The 20,998-nt window shown below is 40.9% G+C and overlaps 1 protein-coding gene across 13 annotated transcripts in view; it reads left to right on the top strand.

Moving 5' to 3' along the window:
• The first annotated feature begins 3,236 nt into the window (after positions 1 to 3,236).
• Positions 3,237 to 20,998, top strand: part of nedd4l (NEDD4 like E3 ubiquitin protein ligase) — a 42,443-nt gene continuing 24,681 nt past the window's right edge. For 7 of the 13 annotated variants that reach the window (XM_030085647.1, XM_030085648.1, XM_030085646.1 and 4 more), the window contains exons 1-5: positions 3,237 to 3,558; positions 6,045 to 6,118; positions 10,797 to 10,878; positions 12,438 to 12,476; positions 13,156 to 13,209. In XM_030085647.1, coding sequence (XP_029941507.1) covers positions 3,514 to 3,558; positions 6,045 to 6,118; positions 10,797 to 10,878; positions 12,438 to 12,476; positions 13,156 to 13,209 — 294 coding nt within the window. In that variant the 5' untranslated portion in view covers positions 3,237 to 3,513. Of the gene's footprint in view, positions 3,559 to 6,044; positions 6,119 to 10,796; positions 10,879 to 12,437; positions 12,477 to 13,155; positions 13,210 to 17,341; positions 18,567 to 20,998 lie in introns of those variants that run through there. The other 6 variants (XM_030085639.1, XM_030085641.1, XM_030085640.1 and 3 more) reach the window with 1 other exon arrangement.

Raw genomic sequence — 20,998 nt, 5'->3', positions numbered from 1 at the left:
TGGTGATGAGACAGTGTATGTCAACCAGTGTTTAGCTTCTCTGTAATGTTGTAATGGTGCATCAAAGTCACTTCTTCCAAGAACAATACAAGGCACATGTCTGCTACTACCTGGGCTCTGTGAACAAATACTGTGAAAAGATATCAGGACATCAGGGTGATGCTCTGACACAACTTTCATTCTATTCCTTGTACCTGCCACTGGAAGTTGTAAACACACCAATCTCTCTTGAATCAACACAACTTTCTCTCCTTCAATGTTATTTATCCTTGACCTATCTCCCATCAATACATTATTGTGCAAGTTGAATTATAAGTGATCAGTAACACAGATCATTTTCATTTTTCGGGTCTGCATTGTAATTTCCTAACTTAACTTAACTTAACTTAACTTAACTTAACTTAACTGGAGCCCAGGTGTGTAGATCAATTCAATAAACCACCAAAGTTGTCAAAGCAGCATTCTCAAACAGAGTGTCAGTAGAGCAATTTAGAGAATGATAACTGATTGCTTTGTGCTGTCATCTATGTTGAGTTGACACCGTATGATGTCAGTAATTGGTAGATAAAGTATTATAAAGTATTATTTATCTGATTTTCAGAATTTACTTTTGTGAAATAATAATGTACATTGGTATTTGTTTTATTCGATTTTTATCTCAGTTTGTACAAAACTTGGAATTTCTTTTACTAAATTGGTGTTATTATCATTCATTATGATTATGATGATGATTATTGTTGTTGCTGTTTTTGCTGTAAATCTGTCCTCAAAGAAACAATAATTAATTTATTTCCTTTAAAAAAATGTTCTTTGAGTAATTGGAGAAAATGTGTGGTTTTAAAGATAGTAAATGACAGTCTTCCATCGGGAGGGACGTGGGAAATCTCCGGCCCTCCCCTTTTCATCTCTGCTTAGAAGCAATAATGTTATATAATGTGGCCATCTGCTCTTCACATTGATTTAAAAGTACAATTATTCAGCGCGGCCATGTGCTATTGCGAGTGAATTGAATCGTGGCGCACTTTATGGGCGGACCAAATGTTTAAGAAAGACTTCTTTCCCAGTATTTCTGTCCTTTATTCAAAGACAGGGTGGTTTCTGCGGATCGTGTGCTGTTATTTAAGATGCTCGTCTTGATTTCGGCTCTTCTGTTCAGCTTTTGTAGCCGAACTGGGGAGCTGATGTCGAAGAGGAGAAACCCACAAGTCCGTTTTCAGCACGAAAATACCGAGCCGCTGCTTATTTCGGTTTGCGTTTTGCTCTAGAATTGCACACCAGTCTATGATTTGGAGAAACCGGGTCACGCAGTGCAGGGATTACGGAGGTATAGCGACACCTAGCGTCGTGTTTTACAACTTCCTGAAAATTTGTTGGATCTCTCCAACCAGAGTCACCATGGAAATTATATGAAGCATAATTAATGCACATATTACACTCACTATATGTGGCTATTCATCAGAATAGTGAAAGAATTAAACGCTAGACATTATCTCATCCTCCATTTCTTTCCAATAGAACAAGTGGTATTGAATAATGCATTATTATTGCTTACAAAAAAAAAAGTAAAAATATTTTCTATGATATCAGATTGGGAAATTTGTTCTCCAATACGGTAAATCTGTGAATATTTTAATATTTAATTACCTTGTCTGTATTTCTTGAATTCATCATAAATACCTCTCAAAAATCCTGTTTGACTGCCTCTGCTGTATCTTTACTGTGCAAGAAAGATCTGGCAAGAGACAAGATTTTCCATATAATCACTGGATTGAATAATACATCATTTACTAATAACCATCTGAAACTTTCCGCATTCCCCATAACTTATGACTCATGCACAAGCAGTAATGACGTTTGTGCTGTGTAGATTATATTGGTGTATTAATGTTTCTGGGAAATAGGCATGGAAATCTTGATTGTTTGACTGTGTGTCACATTTGGAAGGAACATCCATTTGTGGGATGAGCAGCAGAGAAAAAAAGACAGCTGGTCGTGCCACTGAAGGTTTTGCCAAGCACCTCTTCTTTGCAGGAACACCATAGCTCAGCTGATCTCACAGTGGGGTTGATGTCTGGATTGCTGGAAAGCTATTAAATATCCAAAATTTTGCAGGTAGTCATAGTTTAACCATATGTGAAAGGGATTGGTAAGATCTTTGAGGATAGAGATTCATCCCCGACAGTGGACATATGAAATTATCATTGGTTGCTGAATTTTTTTATATCCATATTTTCTGGATTAAAATTCCAACCTGGTTCCAGAGGTTCAAAAATGGCTCAATAACAAACAGGAAAGAAACACTGAAGACTTTAGTTGTTGTTTTTTCATAATCATGAAAAAATTACCTTCATACTCAGATTTCATCCCACAAATGCACATTCCTTACAAATGTAGCCCCAATTAACAGGAAAATAATCAGGCTTTCCCACTGAGGGCTGTGAGATTAACTGTCAAGAAGCATTGTTCCAGCCAAAAAGAAAAAAAAACCCCACCAAATCCAAATTCCTTCAGGCATTGTTGCAATATTTCAAATAATCACATGCTCTGGTATGAATGAAACAGACCAAAAGCCTGATGTCAGATGTTTGTTCATAGATCATAAAAAAAATCTCGACATTCTGAAATACTTGAAAATGTAAAAAAGTATTTAAAAAATTATTATGATAGAATTTCGAAAAGTATGCTCGAGCTGTTTTTTTTTCCCGACCTACATGTGCTCCTAATACTTTAGAAGGAAAAGTTAGGGCTGATCTATTTTTCACAGTGACTCCAAATTTCGCCTACATAGAGTTACATTTTCAATCCGGGATCAATCGTTTGACCTAATCTGGATCTTTTTTGCGGAGGTGGGCTGTGATTGGCTGCCTGTCAAAAGACCCGCCCATATCACGAACGCGTTCCAAAGGTCTCCAATAGCCTACTTATGTCTAATAATGTGTTAAATTGTGATACCTGCATAAAATAAAATGCTTGCAAAAATATTCGAGTGGTAAGTCTCGTGTACAGACACAGATTCACACACATACATATATATATATAATGAAATGTTAAAAATACACACGCATTCGGGTTGCACGCCCTCTCCAGACGTGATTGGTCGATCGGAAACGTTAAAGAATTCAGGAGGCATTTGATTGGTTGATCCCAACAGCAGTCACGTCACGTCGGCACTTGATTGGCTGAGCTGTCAGGAGGAAGTCAAGTGTCACAACATTTCATGGGATAAACTCGGGAGTTGACAAAAAACGATCTGTCTGAGTCGAAACATTTTGGACACACTGCATTTTTTTCCCCCCACTATCAACTTGTGTCCGTGAGCGGACCACGCTGGCGAGGATTATCTCCATCCGGACCCGAACCAGCCCCCCTGCCGTGTCAAAGATTGTCTCTTACCGTGGACTTTACCACCACCGCACGGCAGAGAGAGGAAAGTGGGACTTTATTGTTCAAGGCTAGCCAGCTAGCTTTGCAAAGCGGCTTGTTTTTGTGTGTATAGCGTGGACCGCAGGCTATATGGCTGCGAATTTCGAGCCGATATATGGACTTTCAGAAGACGAGGTGAGCTTCATTTTTCACTACATTTTTTTTTTTCCTCCGTGTAGACGGCAGTCTTGAATATGTCTGTCTCCTGGGGGTTCAACCAGACATAGCTAGCGCCAGCGTTAGCTGATAGTGAAGCTAACGAGTCCTCTCCCTGGCTTACATTCCTTTGTAATGTTCAGGCAGCTGTCAATTTCCTGACCCCCCCGTCTCCGTCTCTGGTACTCACCTGAATAGCGCTAAGGATCTGCATACATAACCATGTAATTAAACCCTCCACTGTTTCCGAGCCAGCTTATCGAGCACCGCTACATCCACAGTTTGGATTCCTCATATGAATGTCATGTAGTGTGTTTATTTTGATATTATAGCCTAAATTGAAAGTCGTCCAAGTCCGCAAATCGAGTGTGATTCAATGCCACGTTGACCCAAAGCAACCTTCCGAAATGTAGATTGGCTTGATGCAGTCTGACCAGGGGGTCTGCTCCCCAGGTTCACAAAATAGAGTAGATTTCCCACAATCTCAATATTATATAATGCCGTAATAATGCTCTTTTATGTATTCTACATCACAGTGTTTTACATATTAGCGTTTCTCCACATTGGCACTAATCAATAAATGTATTGATAGTCCTTCTCTCGAGTCAAATCAACCTTACTGTAAGAAGAGGATAAAAAAAAATAAAGACGAATAATCCTGAGTGAGCCCTCGTCATCGTTGCAATCACAATATTTAGAAATCCTCCTTTGCTGATCAGTTGGAGCACTGCATGTGCCCATGGGCTTCATGGTTGCGGGGAATATCTACTGGAAGATCTAATAACAAGCACAAAAAAAAAAAAGAATTTGTTTTCTCATGCCCACATTATGTTTTGAGATAATCAATTCCAGGTTTGTATATAAAGCCTCAACACTCTCATACATAATAGAAACCCCATACCATGCTGTTTGTTGTTACTAGTACCTGCTTCTCATGATTGCACTTTATATCTGATTGTTGTGTCTCTACCCTGTTTTGGCATTGATATGTTCAAATAAAACGAAAAAAAAATCCTGAATTGTAGCTAGTTTTTGAGAGCCAAATACAAAGACTGAGTATTTGTTTTTATAAAATTGCAAACCAGGCGCTCTTCTCAGTAATCAAAGCTGTCTGATCGTAACCTTACTGTGAAATGACTTATAAGACAGCAGCACCTGAAGCCGATGGGGCAGACATGTATTGTAAGCATGAGTTATTAAAAATAAATCCCACAGCAGATTAATTCAGATGCCATTGCTCTGTGTCAGCACCACAGTCACGAGTCAAACATGAGAGCATCACTGTGACAAACAGAATAATTTTCTAACCGAGCAGCTGTCATATCAGCCTACTACCTGTCAGACATTAGTCAGGGAGTCAGAAATAGCAAGTAGGATGGCAATATGTATTTTTTTTTTGTCTATGATGATAGGGGACTAAAAATAATTTCTTCCCATGTTCATTCAAGGTTCTTAGAGGAAAACAGGGGTGTGCCTCTCATTGTTGAGCTTGTCCTGAGCTCACATCTGTAGATGTAGTAAGTCTCAGCAGGATGTACAGCAGATTTGGGCCTTTAAAATAAACTAGAATCGCATTTTAGCAGATCCATGCGCAATTTGTGAGGAAAAAAGGTGATAACAAAGAAATTCTGACATCAGAATTATTATTGTTACTTCAGACAGTCTTAGGGTTTTTTTTGGCAGCGGTTTTGTTTTTCTGCAATGAGAAAAAAACGCTTGAAATTTGTACTGCTCTGTATCACTCCAGCATGTTTTTACAGAAACCCTCCACACTGGTCTAATTAAATAAAAATTTTCTATATTATTGATATTTAACTACATCATGCCATCTCTACAAGTCGATATCAAGGTTGTGGGTTTTATTACCATAAGAAAATCATCTTCCTTTTATGATGATGTAAACATTAAGTTATGCCACCTCCTTGTGAATAAATCCATGGCCAAAGTAACAACTGGGCTGGACTGGACTCCCTTACCTTATCTTTATAACTTACATCATGATAGAGCTTGATATCAAGCGTTATGTAAATGTAAATTACTTTACAGACACGTAATAAATAGCAGTGTGTCAGGGCCTTTTCTGAAAGTCACAGTGACTTAGTTAAGAGAAGCTTAACTGGCCTGACACTACTTCTGAAAGAGGTGCTGTGGAAAATAATTTCACAAAAGAATGAAATCACTTAGAAAGTACTTAAAAATATATCGACAGAGCCACACTTTAGAAGAACTCTGCCTGACTGCATGTTTTCAAACATTATGTTATTCAACGTTTGCTCTACAAGGTTAGAAGAAGCTCTTCAAATGCAGCTCATTCAATTCTAGGTCAGAATTATTGACTTAAAAAAAAGGCAGACTGGTGCAGTCAGCAACCCGGTGCATGTGAGGTGGGGTGATTTTTAGGTGATGAGATCATTTTTCAGTGAGTTTGATTAAATGTTTTGATCCATCATCTCTCTCATCTGCAGCATGAAACACGAGTGCTGCGGGTTAAGGTCATTGCAGGAATTGATCTGGCGAAGAAGGACATCATTGGAGCCAGGTGAGTCTCCGGATTATTTGAGGACACGCTGGATTATGCTGTTTTTCCTTGAGGTTTCTTAGTAGTCAAACTGTTTTGTCACTGTCCTGTCATCATTGTGGCAACTGTGTGAAGGCCTGTGGTGAATACAGTCTGTTTTCACATGCTTTCCCCCTGCTCTTCTTTCACCAACTTGTAATTAAAATTGGGTATTTTTGCTAAAATGTGCAGCTTTCAGTCACTCAGTATGACATACAATATTGAAGATACCCCAGATTCATTAGGGACATCTTTGGGGAAAATTCATGCGGAATCTTTTTGCTAATGCATTCAGCATCTTGGCCTGAAACTGAAGTCTCCTTCAGTTTGTCCTTTGGACACTGTAGTGTTTTGCACTTTCACTACATTCCTTGAAGTTACAGAGACCTTGAACTAATCAATGATTACCAATCTTCCTGGACAGTCCCACTCAAAAGCCACTTATGTTACAGGTTTTCCAGGTGCAGGAGCTTGACTAATAATTATACATGCCCCACGATTCCCTACATGTGTTAAACTTAAACCTTTTTTTATTGTGTTGGAAGGTGTTTTTCAATGTCTTCTCTTTAAGCGAAATCCAAAGTGCTGTTAATGCACTTCTTCTGCGACTTTACATAATGTTCTTCAGTTTCATTTCAGGCTTTTGTTTAGTGATTTTTTTTACCTCCTTAAACAAAGCATATACAACTTTGTACTTGCAATGACAGATTCTTGTGTCAAATTAATAGTACACCAAGTCACTAGACATTACCGCCACCTTCATCAGCCTGTTTCAAAGTGTCCTTAGGCAGTGACGTGGGAGCACCTTGCATGGCAGCTTCTGCTATTAGTGTGTGAGTTTGTGCATGAATGGATGAATATGTCTTTTAGTAAAACAAGAGTGGCTTCTAGAAATAAACCCCATTTACATTCTACACTGATATGAGAAGCCAAAACGTAATTTTGCCTTTAAATAAAAAACATTCTCAATGAATCAATTGGTAGTGGTTTTCCATCACTCGACTCGGATTAATTGATGTCTAAATTTTTGTAGAGATTGAAACTTATTTTATTATCACATTATGTGATAGTGCAGTGCTGACGTGTGAAGTCAATAGAAGTTGCATCTCATCATTGTCTATTTTAGATCATATAGAGTGAGCTAACTAAGACCACACCTCTTCAGACCTCTTTAAATCAAATTTTTTTTAGTTGTCTGGTTGAAATCTCACTCTGACCCATGCAAGCCAGATCTGAGCGTGAACACTGCTCCCACTGTGTGCAATAGTGATTCCTTGTATCCGAGCTATGAGAAAGCAGACATTGTCAGAGGAAGAGCTTGGCATGTTTAGACTGTGCGAGTGCTCCTCGCATGCCAGAGTGCATGTGTTAGCATCCTGATGCCCCTGTTGGCAGGACAGCTCTGCCTGGCTCAGGAGAAAGCTGAACTGTAATGAAGAAACACTGAATGAGGCTTTGATGTGTGGCAAGCTACCACAGGAGACAGTGCTGACTTGGCAGTCTGTCACCTCATAAGATGCTCAAACAGTGCGAGCTTGTTCTTTTCCTCTTTTTTGCTCCAAAACTGCTTCTCGTCGCTGGTCTGTCAGACCTACAGTAGTTCATTGCGGATCGTCCCTTAATTTTGGTTGGGATGAAACACTCGTGAGAGTTTTGTTTTTTGCTGTTTTTGAGAGGGCTTGATCAAAAGTCAAGCAGCTTCAAGGCAGTCTGACGAATAGCGGCTGAAGCTCCGTTTTGAGTGCAGCGGCCCACGTTATCTTTCATCTTTTGTTGACCAGAAGCCGCCTGTCTGTCCCTCTCAGCGGGATTTTCGTTAATAGAGGGAAGGAGACAAGAAGATGTCTCAGTGCTGCCGAGATACAGTAGGCTCATTGTTTTTGTTTAGTCACAGCACATCACCGAACCACGCAAACACACAATTAGCGGCTGTGGGGTTCCTGGAGACGTTCATTAGCATGCAAGCCACAGCAGCTTTGCTTGTGGTACGTTTGCGGCTCATTTTTTAATATCAGTTAGTCTTATTAGCTGACTTTTTTGTACCCTTTCTCAACTGCTGTTTTTTTTCGAATGGCTAAATCTGATCTTGGTTATAGATATGTGCTGGTGTGAGATTTGGGTTCACATGTGTTCTTTGGTGACACAGACTCCAATAGAAATGCATTTATAGATTATTAAAAAGAAAAACCACACAACCTCAGAATAATCTGTTTTATTGAAAAGACATTGATGCCTTGTGTTTGGCTTTGACCGAAGCATTGAAGGGTACTGCAGCAGTCTATCACTTATCACTAGTCCTGCCTGAACCTCCCTCATATTACCGTCTCCACTCCAAACAGTAATCACACTGTCCACTCAGGTCAAACCAACAAACTGGTCATCTGATTGTTGACACCAAAGCCTTCTGAACCCGCCACAGCTTTGTTCCTAAATGTAGCTGGTAGCAAAGGGGTCTTCTGGTGGCGGTAAGAAGCAGCCTCAGCCACAACAACAAGCAGGTCGTGAGGTATCCACCTGTTCTGCTGTCATTATGTGTTCACGCTGTCTGGTGGCAGCTCGTATGTGTTGTATTGTCCTTACGCCTCCAACAACACTCGATAGAACTTTCTATTTCCAACACAATTTTTGCTCTTGGTAGTGTAGATACAGAAAGATGTTGTAAACAATATTTTGCTCCATATTGGTATAATGGAATCAACACAGTTGCTGCAAATTTGCTTGATGCATATTGAAAACACGAGCGTCCCATTCCACCACATCCAGTAAAAACAGTATTACTATGAATATTTGAAGTAAGTTTTATCTTCGTATTGGATATGGGTTGATTTTAGTATTTCCAGATACAAAGGGCAAAGTTTAACAGTACATTGATTTTTACAGAGCGTGGAGCTAACACTGGAACACTGTGAGCTACAACAGCAGACAAAACAGAATGTTTCTCTAAATGTCTTTGACCGTTTTCTCTGCTCCAGGACGCTTCCTGTTGAAATCGAGCTGCCACTTAATGGATGCTCCATGATTGATTTCAAGACAATTAGAGCTTTTTGTGGCATGGCCCATTATTTTGATGTCCGTGGCCATCAATGTATTTGTATCATAAGGAACATGATCTGTAAAAATACTCAAACTAAATTGTTTTTTATTTTCTCATAGTTTTGTTTTTTTTTTTGTTTTTTTTTTCCGTCAGCAGTTAAGGCCCTATTAAGTGGAAGCCATAAAATTGTGTTCTCACTTTTCTTGGAATATCTCTGAAAAATTCAGACTTTTAAAACCGCAAATATTGTTTGAAATAAGACAAACTAATGCTGCTTGTCTTTCTGTTAATAGGTCATAAAAAGTGATGTTTTATAGTCGCAGTTTAATATTCAGCTTCTCATATTTCGCGTAACAAAAGCACTGGCGCCTCAGAAACAAGAGGAACATGGTGATCTGTAGACACCTGACCGAGTCGTTCAAATGGCAACCGCAATGAACGGTGACTTGGTGATCATAACCCAGAGATGTCGAGCCAACTGTAGGGGCTGTTTTTTGCGAAGAAGATGTTCAAAGGTTTTGAATTCCTGCATCTGAATTGCTTTGGATGTCAGTGTGAGGAGGAGCTAGAACCGGAGCATGAGACTGTCGATGGCTGCAGTGAAACCAACGAAGCCAGAGATCTGAGAGCACTGGAGACTGAAGACTACTTTGTTCAACTTTATCCAGTATCCACACAAACACATGCACACATCTGTAGCTACTGCAGTCGACAAAAATCATGAAAAGTGTTGTGCAGAAGTTTACGTGGTGTGCTGGAACCTGAAGCCAGTAAAGTAGCTGTTCTGCCTCGTGAACAGCGGAGCTCCACCTCTCTGTCCAGAACTCACTGGAGATTTCGAGCCTTTCAGCACCTTCTAATAAACCAGTCTCCACACACACACACACACACACACACCTTACTATTTGCCCTACTCACCTCAAAACGCTATGTTGTTTCTGTTTTTGCCATATCATCCCTGCTAATAAGCCATTATAGCTTTATCTCATGATACCTAAATTATATTAGACTTTATGTGCTGGGCTGGGCAGACTCAGTTATCAGGAAGGGAAATAAAGCAGCATGATGAGTGTGGCTGAGCAGCAAAGGCTCCGACACCTGTGTCCAGGCTTAATGTGTTAGATTAGGAAAAAGATTCAGTAAAGTCAGTTTTTTTTGTGTGCTTTGTTCATATGTTGAATAGAATTACCTCATTATCAGCTGAGTCTGCAGAGGTCATCAGTATAAAGCATCAGGAAAATGTTGCTCCAGTTTTGTTCAAGGTGCAATAATTCATCATCTATTTATGATATTGAATTAATCTTTCCAAAGTAAAAGAAAAAAACATCTTCATTGCAAAAGGCGGATTCTGTCACAATGTATGCAGTCTGTGACTGTTCTTTATTTTCTTCTCTTTTTTTAAAGATCTTTCTTTTAATGTCAGTAATACTTCTTTTATTTTAATGTGAAGTTTTTCTTTCATTTTAATGTGAAGTAAACATTCCTGAATTTTTAGCAAGCACAGTTGAATTTTTCTATGTGGATACAGTGTTTTAAATGATTGTTTGATATACACTCTGTATCTATGTATATATTCATTCCTCCATACAATTTATATAATCATGTTTTTTTTGTTTTTTTTTGCAGTGATCCTTATGTCAAACTCTCCCTCTACGTTGCGGATGAAAACCGAGAACTTGCCTTAGTCCAAACAAAAACTATTAAAAAGGTAAGACCTGAAGTCCTGTATCACGCTGGTGTTCTCTTCAACACTAATTTCCTCCCACACCTCGGTCACACTTTGACCTCATCGTGTCTTAATTAAGGCGTTGTTCACTGTGGTTTGAGGTCACAGGCTTAAGATAACTAGATCCTTTTAAAGTCGCCACATGCCTACTCTCACCTTTTCCTACAAATCAAGGCAATCCTGAGCAGGAGAAACCACAGGAAGGCTCCAGAAGGCGGTGCTTCCCCTTTCCGTTCGGGAGAGTCTAGAGGGAGACATTGGCCAGGCTCTTTCCCCCAGTGGCCTATTTTGGGGGAGGAAATATGTTCACAGCAGGGGGAGCTATTACTTGCTAATGCATATCCATTCAGGTGTTATCTGTATTTTAAAGCACTCTTCAAACACTGTGTCCATTTTCAGCTCGGTGCAAAGCCGCTAACCTAATGTTTTAAGTCAAATCTGCATGTGATTATCCTCATTTCCAAGGCCAAGTCTGGAAATATCACACAAAGGTGAGAATCTGATGATGCACTAGTCTAACACTGCATATGATTTTGTCTTCTTCTCCCTTCTCCTGGTATTGGAGGTGAGGTACAAGTGGGTGCCAAGGAAACCTTCTGTTGGAGTCAGGCTGCTCAGGCATCCATGCAGGCAGACATATGCTGCCAGTGGCCACGGTTGCTTTATAGGATATAAATAGCTGACAATGCACTGCTATGTGGAGCAGAAAAAAAGAAGCAACACTGCTCCGCTCTTCCGTGGGCTTCATGTGTCTTTAAGTGGGACACCTTTGATGGCATCTTTGTTGTTGATGCTAAGGATTTTGGCTCGTGGCAAAATTGCGTTAAAAAAAATTTAAAGTATGACCAAAAAAAAAGCAGAGTCCATCTGAGATGACATACCTTTGTTATCTAGCTTTGGCCCTTAGCATTTACCAAGTACTGATGTTTGGAATGCCGTTCTGGACATTTTTAATTCATCTTTGTGGAATATAAACTGTGACTTTTAAATTTTATGCAGAATTTGCGGTTTGGTGAAGTGCAGCAGGTTCATTTGTTGTGTCGTGTCTCAGCAGATGTTTGGAGAAAGATGTTATTAAATCACGGCTGTAAAAACGTCTGTATTAATGGGACCTGCTTGTGGAATGAGCGATTCATTGACATTCATGTGTTTAGGGCTTTTCAGCCACCAAAAGAATGTTAATGAGGGCTATCACATACGTTCGAGTCCAGTAAAATTTCAGCCGTGCGAGGCAGACGGAGAGAGTTTCTGTCTGCCGAGCCGATCCGTCCGCAAGGTGGGTGAAAATCCTCATGGCTGTAATCTAGAGACTAATGCCAATCGCCGGAACATGTTGTTTGCGATAAACTTCCTCTAACAACGTAAGAGGATCATTGACGTACGAGTCGGAGACCTAATTTCTCACTTGGTCTCTCTTCTTCTCTCGCTCTCAGTTGGACAGGATTCATACATCTGCTGTGTTGTTGGTGTAAGCTAATATTGGTGTCCTGCAACAGTTATTTTTCAGTGGCCTAACAATACATATACCTTTTGTGTTTCAGACCCTTAATCCCAAATGGAATGAAGAATTCTACTTCAGAGTGAGTTCAGACTTTCACACTCTTAAATGAATTCCCTATTTTCACGATGAAAGTCTACAACCGCCCTTGTTTACTCTGCAGTGGTAGAGCTGTTAATCTTCAGTCCCAGTTTGACTGAGACCCCCCCCCCCCACCTTCACTGTAATCAAACAGACCACATTAGACTTTGCAAGTCTAGCCACATACATATCATAACTCCTCACTGTGTATTTATAAAAGAACTGGTGACCAGTCAGTGCTGTGTGGCAGTGATTACTCAAACTCACCACCTTCTGGCCGCAGTACTTGTGAATTACTGTGACGCAGAAGCAGACGTACATTGGGGCTTGTCTCGTGGGCTTAACATGTTCTTTTACCCAGGTCCGATTTTCAGCCTTGGCTTCCTTTGTCTTTATCTGTATTTGTTCATCTGTCTCCTAACATCTTCCTCCCTATCTATGTCTGTCTATATATATTGTTTTTTTCTGGCTTTATCTGTCTCTCTCTTCTTCTACACATCTACGTTTTTTTGGCATATGTGTCTTTGTCCCTCACTATCCGTCTTACCTCTGTGTGTTTCTTTGGCACAGAGCAGCAATTTGAAGATATATTTATTTAACTTTTATTTGATTGAGGAAGACCATATTCCCATTCGTTATGTAATCTGAGACATCTCCTAAATGTTCTCTCACCAACACAGGTGTGCCCACAGAACCACAGGCTACTATTTGAGGTGTTCGATGAGAACAGACTGGTAAGATTGACTCTTCATATCTTCTTAATTTTTTTCACTTCCTGTTCCCCAAGTTTCACATTCTTTTTTTTTTATTTCACATTTATTTACCTGCACTGTCTGAAAACCATCTGTCTGTTTTTAATTTACTCCGACAAGTGTGTTCCTAAACTTCATGGAATGTGTAATACTGTGTTTCAATTCGTTTTTGGTGACAGTGTGGTTTTTATAAAGAACATTTTTCAAGATAAAACGTGATGTACTGCAAAACAAAATGTGATGACTAATATTGCTGCATTTCCCCTCCCCCAAAAAAATCTGCAATTATTCTAACAGACCCCATCAATACCCTGGGGAGACCGGGGCTTGTACATCATAGAACTCTTCCTCCTGCTGGCTTCATTGCTCTGTTTTCGCACTGTTGTCCTCTAACAAGTCAGCCTGTGGTAAATTTCCCAGACTCCCCCTCCTCAGATGAGGACACGAGTTTCCTTGGCTCGTGAAATTAAACCCGCTGAAGACTCTCAGTTGCCATGACAACTAGATTAAGTGCCTTCACAATGTCAAGTGGGGTACCAATTAAAAAAAAAAAGACAAGTAAATCTGAAAAATCAATTGACGAATTGACTTCAGCGGGTAAACTTGGCCGCACTGAAGCGTTTAGAGAGGACAGAGGTGACTGAAGTGGTTATTGACATTATGAAGAGTTTTTCAGGCAATCTTATTTGTTTGCTATTGTGTTTTTTGTAACTCTTGTGTTTATGTGTTAGACTTAATATCTTAAAGGAAAAATGGTGGAGACAGTTTAGTTTGGGTGTAGCCTGGTGAAGCCTTCACAGTTTGTGAACTTCTGCTTTTGTATGTGGAAGACTGCCATGCATCTAGGGTTTGGTTATGATTGTCTTTTTATCAGAGAAAATTCTGTAGGCTAACTGATGGTTTAATCAACTAAATGAAGGATTTTTTTTAAAGTAGTTCAAAAATCTGTTGCTGGTTTCACATGAAATTGAAAAGAAGAAACGTTCACACTCAGCCCAACATAGAAAGAGAGCGGCTTTAATCTTCAGTCGAAGGGAGGATGACACAGAAAGAATGGCACAGGCATCCTTGAGCACAGTCCTCTCCTTATATGTCTGAGGAGGTGCTTTGTGTCTTCCTCAAGGTGCATGCCAAGGCAGCTCCTCCACCACTAGTCACAATTTCTTAGAAGGGCCTGCTTCTTCTTTGGCATCCATTAATTTATGGTTTATTTGTCAGATTAGATTTAAAAAAAAAAAAGTTGGACTGAACTTGTGCTGTAGCAGGCATGACAGATTGTGGTATTTCTTGCACTTGTATCATTTAATTGTGATAAACTTAAAACCTTTAAACGGAGGTGCTTACAGTAAGCTGTATAGCTTATGTATGAGATTCTAAAGAAAAATAGATCTTGAGTACAATACAGTGCGGTGTCTAGTTTGAAGCAGGCATGTTATGTCATTTGGCAAACTGGGCTTGCTGCCATTGGACCACACATTGGCATTTTGTTTCTTTTAGACAGTACACTCTCCATAACGTTTCACACACACATTTATTGACTGTGCCTAACACTGCAAGCAGTGTGTCATCACTGACTCTAACCGGCTGCCAAGAAACAATTTCTTTTGTACAACAGTCTCCTCCTTTTGGTTTCTCTGCCTCCAGTCAGTATCACTCGTCTCCTCGATGCCCTCCTGCTCACAATGCGAACCCTTGACTCTTTTGTTTTTGTCCTTTTTCTGATGTGACCCTCCATCAATGGCTTGCAGCAGATTGCCTTTCGAGACAGAAAAGTCGACGCACTGTGAGCTAAACCATAGGTTGGAATAGTCATAGAACTTGAAACAAGGCGACCACTCTTTGACCAAGCAGCTCTGAAATGCCAGATTACGATGGGGGCTTTGTCAGCTCTGTGCATTGAGGCGAACAACGCCTCCACTGACTCTAGCTTCAGGGAAAAGTAGCCCAAACCTCTTTTCTTTTTTTTTTTCTTTTTTTTTTACCCCTCAAGCTTACACCGTGGTGAATCACTTGCAGCCAAGCAATATGAAGCTTTCTTTCATAAATGTAGAGTGTGTTGTATTTAAAATTTATTACTGTTGTGTCTTCTACTAAATACTACACTACAACTTCTTAAGCTTTTAGGATATGTTTGGTTCTGGTCTCACTCAGTACTGCAGACACTGTTCACAGCTGAGTTGCATCTTAGGCGGTTTTTCTTCTTCTTCTTCTTCTTCTTCTTCTTCTTCTTGGAAGCAGATTGGCCTATAAAACCACCAGCCAGTTAAGTGTTTAGTTGTGTATGGAAGACAGTGGATGTCTATTCCTTTTCAAGTAGACATATCATTCCCCAGAGAGGCTTGAGCTGTTTCCCTTATCAAAGCTGCAATCTGTCAGATATTCTGCTGTTTATTCTGCTGGTGCTAGGTTTTTTTTGTTTTTTTTTTGGGGTCCATTTTTAGCAACAACTTCCTTATGCTGCTTTATCTGTTTCTAAGTTACACAAAGTAACATGGCACAATTTGTCCTCAGAATTTGCTGTGGCAGTTTTGATCAGACAGCTTTTAAAGTGACATTTCGTGTGTCAGTTGGCAATAAAAACTCCACCGTGAGTTGTGTCCAGTGTGCTTCTTGGAAGGAAGTAATGGATGTCATATTGTGTGTTTGTTTATGGATGTATTTCATTTCTTTCTTCCCTGCAGTATTTTTCTTTTTTCAATTCTGGTTGGTTATTTGGATTTCAAGCTATGTTTTCTAATAATCATCATTTACACATAAACAATTCAAAAGTACCACATAATACCAGTAATTCAAAGTCTTCAAGACCGGTTCCAAAATATTTTAATATCCTCACTCTAACCTAGTTCTTTCAAAAATATTCAACCAAGTCAACCAAGTAATAAGTAAATGTTGAACAGTTGAACATGAGCTTCTCGATGCCGTAAAAACAGGTAGTATAACTAGATATTGAAACCACCAGATGTTGAAAGTTATTATCCTAAATAAGTGGGAGAACCAGTCGGTCTCTGCATATCTTTTTGATCGTTCTACAGCCTTAATATCTACATCGGTGCAGGATTCCTTGTCAAATGGGAGTGAATAACTTCCAGCCAGTTGTTTACTGAAGGAAGGTCAATTAGAAGCAAATTAAGCTTAATTGCTGCTGATGTCAGATGTTGAAAGAGGCTTTTCCCGTTTCCTCCTCTTTCTTCTAGTTAGTCACTAAAATACAGAAAATTCATGTCTCGGAGGGACGTGTTCCCTGAGAATATCATGTATTCCACCCCCCTCATGATTATCTTACAATTCCACAAGGCAAGAAGTAGTCTGGCTCATATTACTCCATCTGTTTTTAGGTTGTGGAAAGTTATGAGAATTATGGAACTTTGTTATAGTTGATAAGTGTTGATTATTCTGAATATACTGTAACGACTACTTAAAAAAAATGTATCATTCTCGAAGGCTTTAAAATGCATAAACTTTATAAGGGGAACATGTTCACAGACTTCCCTGAAAGAACAGATTGATGTAGGTATATCCTCTATAATTTCCCAGAATCCTGTGGGGAAAGACGATGATACATAGCGATGGACCCTGTATAAATGTTAGGAAGGATGGACAGGGATAAACGCTATACTGTATAGCCGGGGGAACAGTTGGCATTTGATGGCAGAACAGGGTTGTAACTCAGCGGTGGGGGGCATTGGTGGTCACGTGACTGACAGACAACCCACTGTCACCTCGGAAACCAGGAGCGCCGGTTGCTCTTATCCAATCATGTCAGGAATGCTGGCTGTCACTTGGCTTAGGCTATTTCTGCTGTCTGTCGCTAGTGCTTGGTAGTGTTAGGAGTTGGTTACTCTGGGATCCTCCTGCCTTATTTTTTGTTTGCCCCCCCCACCCCCCCCACCAACCCCCTCCAGTTTCCTCTCTTTTGCCTCCATGGCAACACTCTTGAGCGCGTAGTGTAAAGTTGTTAACGGTTTGTCTAGTTGCTGTTATGTTTTCGTGGCTTGATTCTTTTTCACTTTACAAATTGCTGTGGGAAGGAAAGTTGTGGAAGAGACTCGCAGAGGGTGGGAGGGGGAAAGAGGGAGGGGGTGGAAGAGGGAAAAAAAAAAAGGGGATCAGTCATCGAGCCAGCCAAAGGAGAAGTGGGCGACATTAGTTAGACTGAGACGGGAGCTGGAGAAGAGTACCAACAGCCAGTCAGAGAGAGGGAGTGAGAAGGAACGGGAGCTGTGGGACACGGGGTGAAAATGGCACAACGTCTGCGTTTGTACTTCGGCTCCGGCCGCAGCAACACAGCCCCGGAGATACTGGAAGGAGAGTCTGAGGAGCGGCAGGGACACGGCGGTGTGGTCATGGCGCGGCGAGTACAACCACCTCCGGTATCGAGGCCTCGTCAGGAGATGACCACGCAGCACAGCCCGTCGACAGCTCGCTCTTTTCACTCGGAGCCTTCTCTGAAGCGCAGCTCTTCCATGTTCATACCCCAGCTCGCCGCCTATGCCGAGCCGCGTCCCACAAAGAGCTCGTCCATGCACATCTCCCTCCAGCGCGCCAACGGATCTAGTAATGGAGATTCCAGTTGCCTCGCTGATGATGTCCCGCCGCCTTCCTACACTCCTCCAGGACCTGCGCCTGCTTATGCGGAAACACAAATTCAACCGGACTTTCCACGGCAGCCGCCACCGCCATACTACAGCCCAGATTCTTTAAACTCGCAGCCTTTTTCCCCAGAACCGAACCTTCCGAAACGCAGAGTGTTTAGTATTGGTTCCAGTAGCCCTACTGCATTCAGCAGAGGTCAACCGGGGATCAGTGTCGGTGCCATTTGTATCCAGAGTAACTCTCCTGATGTTTCTGATGTCCAGCACTTCAGGATTCTTCCTTATGGCGGTGGTGCCAGCTGGTCTGTCCAGCAGCAGAGCATGGACCCGTCCTCCAGTGTCAATGGTGCTCAGAGACTGGTGTTTCAGCTCCAGCAAAATCAGAACTTGGATCAGGGCCAGGACAGACAACAGCCATCAGAGGAACAATGTGGAGACCGTAACTGTAGCAGCCCAAGAGGCTGCCGTACAGTACGTTACCCCAGAATCCGTCTGCAGAGGAACTCGTCCCATCAGAGGCTGCTCCTAGACGGCAAGCATCTGAAAACTGGTGCCGACAGCCCAACTATCGAAGAGAACCAAACGGAGGAGGAGACAGAGGCTAGAAGCACACCTAATGGTTGTACTTTTAAAATCAGCGGGGAAGCACCCAGAAGGCAACCGCATTTCAAAATTTATTTTACCCCGGGCGGAGGTGGAGATCAGGATGTGAGCTTTGGCAGCACACCAACAACAAACAATCCAGAGGTAAATATCATCAGAGTAAGTGTTGTAGAACTGAAGTATGTCTGTAGTATGTTTAGTTGGGAGAGGCTTTTTTAAATGTCTTCAGTTCAGTAAATTATTCACGGGTAATAAATCTTTAAATGAATGGTCGACTTGAAATTTGTACAGTAACCAAAGTGTGTGGCAGTTTGAGTGGTCATAAATGAGACGATCTGAGCCGTGTTTGTTACCTGTTTCACCAGATTTCCTTTCAAATTCATAAATTCCATCTTTTATATCACTTAGTTGAGTCACAGAATCCAACTGATGCAGGGAAGAGGGTGGTGGCATTCTGGGAACTGAGAAGCACAGACAGTCGCTGAGCTAAAACACACACACAGACACACTGGCTTTCTTTCACTTAACAACCACAGGCATTTCAGATTTTACACACATCGGCTAATTCATTTATGAAAGGAAAACAGGGACAGACGAACCGATGAATGGGTCATTTGTCTCCCCTCACACTTGGTACCTTCTTCCACAGAAATGTGACACTCAGGTTTTGATAATACCCTTAACTGTGGACTGTGCTCTTTAAGAGTCGGCTGTTTCTATCTTTAGTCTATTTCGAGCGTGGTTGTTGATTTTGAGAGCAGGCGGGTGGCATGTCTTCACTGGTTCTAGGCTGGTATGGATCGGTATCCTTGCAGCTGCTCTGTGAGCGATTAGAAACTAAGACGTGGTTACAGTATGATCAGAAATTTTCGTAGAAATCGTCAATATTTCCTGAAGGTGTAAAGACTGTTGGATTAGACATTTAAAATCATCTTTGTTTTCAGAGACACGGGAAAACAAAGCAATGTTCAGTTGGTGTTGGAGACTTTCTAGACAGGGAAGGAATGCGTGTTTATTCTATACGCTGTCATTGTGGTTCACCTATATAAAAAGAAAGACATTGCTTAAAATGTAAATTTGTTCAAATGTTAATAATGAAAATACAATATCAGAAAAACAAAAAATTAAATGAAAGTCACTTTAAATTATTTACTTCATAAAATCAAGAAAGTCTGCGGCCAGTTTCCTGGTCGATGGCTGTATTCACACGTATTCACCTGAAACTGATGGGACCATCGTGGACTTGAGAATGAAGACCTTGAGTAGCTTGGCTCAAAGAGTGGGTATACAAAACATAAATGAGTTTTTCACCTCACTTTTATGTGACAGAACTTTGGAATTGTTGTTTCCCTACCACAATGTTCCGAATGGTTTGTGATTTCAGGTCGGTACCCTACCGATTGGTTCCCTGTATTGTCTTCCAAAGTAATAAGTTTGAAAGACAGCCATGAGAGGAGCTTGTTTGTTTTTTCCAATTATAAAAATGTTCAGCTTGGATGCCACTTAACTGAGTTTTCTTTTCCAACATTTTGTGATCTTCTGATCCATTAGGCTGGATCGTATTCGACCAGTATGGCTTGCCATGAACATAACGTGCATTCTGAATATGGAATATGACACGTTGTGAACTTCAAGACTCCCTCAAAAACGAGGTGTTTCATCTCAAGGGGTTTATCCTTTCAAGAAATAAACAATGGAGCCATTTTGAATACGTAGGGCCCTCACTTTCATGGAAAAACCAGCATATAGCCTTTAAAAAGTTCAGAAAACAAGATGATGAGCCAGTTAGGATCTCTCACAGGTTCAACGATAAAAACAACTCCAGCCGGAACACACTATTAGTTTGGCCCCTTTTAAATGACTTCTGCACGATCTCTTACACAAATGTAGCTACTGTCTTCAGTTGTATTTTTAACAGCACTTGAGCCACACATGAATGCACTTCACTCGCCTTCTCCTTTCCCTCGTTTGAGGCACGTGTTGCGTGACTCCGGGGCTTCCTGTCTCTAATGCAATGAGGAAATCCCCTTATAGACCAACATGACAGGTCTTCCCCAACTGGTTGCCCTGTATTTCAGTGCCCCTTTTTGTAAGCCCTGATGAGGATAGCACAAGTGTCTATTTGTGTGTGTGTGTTTTTTTGTGTGCCAGACAGACTAGCTGCAGACAGCTGTGCCACAGTGCGATGCCCTCGTTATAGCCCTGCCCGGGCACCCCTCGTTTGCCATTCACAAAGAGCCGTCGCAGGCCACTGGGCTGCCTATATTTACCTGAGCCAGGATTGTGGATCGATGTGGGGGCTCTCCTTTTATTTTGGTCCAGCAGCATGTGAGAGGGATTCAGATTGCCTTTGTTGCGAAGGGCTTTTCTCCAATAGCATTTACTTTGTTACAGTTGAGAAGGAGAAGTACAGGTTTGAACAGCAGTTTTGGTTTGGTAAACCATAAGCACTCAAGTTCTTGCATTCTGTCAATGATATATTTTATTTGAAATGTGGAGTTTTTTTTTTTTTAATCCTCTGCTAAAAACTCCGTGAACCTTAATGATGTGTTACCAGGTGTTTTGGCGTATAGGGA

This window comes from Salarias fasciatus, assembly GCF_902148845.1.
Source record: "Salarias fasciatus chromosome 7 unlocalized genomic scaffold, fSalaFa1.1 super_scaffold_4, whole genome shotgun sequence".
NCBI classification, from domain to species: domain Eukaryota; kingdom Metazoa; phylum Chordata; class Actinopteri; order Blenniiformes; family Blenniidae; genus Salarias; species Salarias fasciatus.
This window is presented reverse-complemented; position numbering and strand designations above follow the sequence as displayed.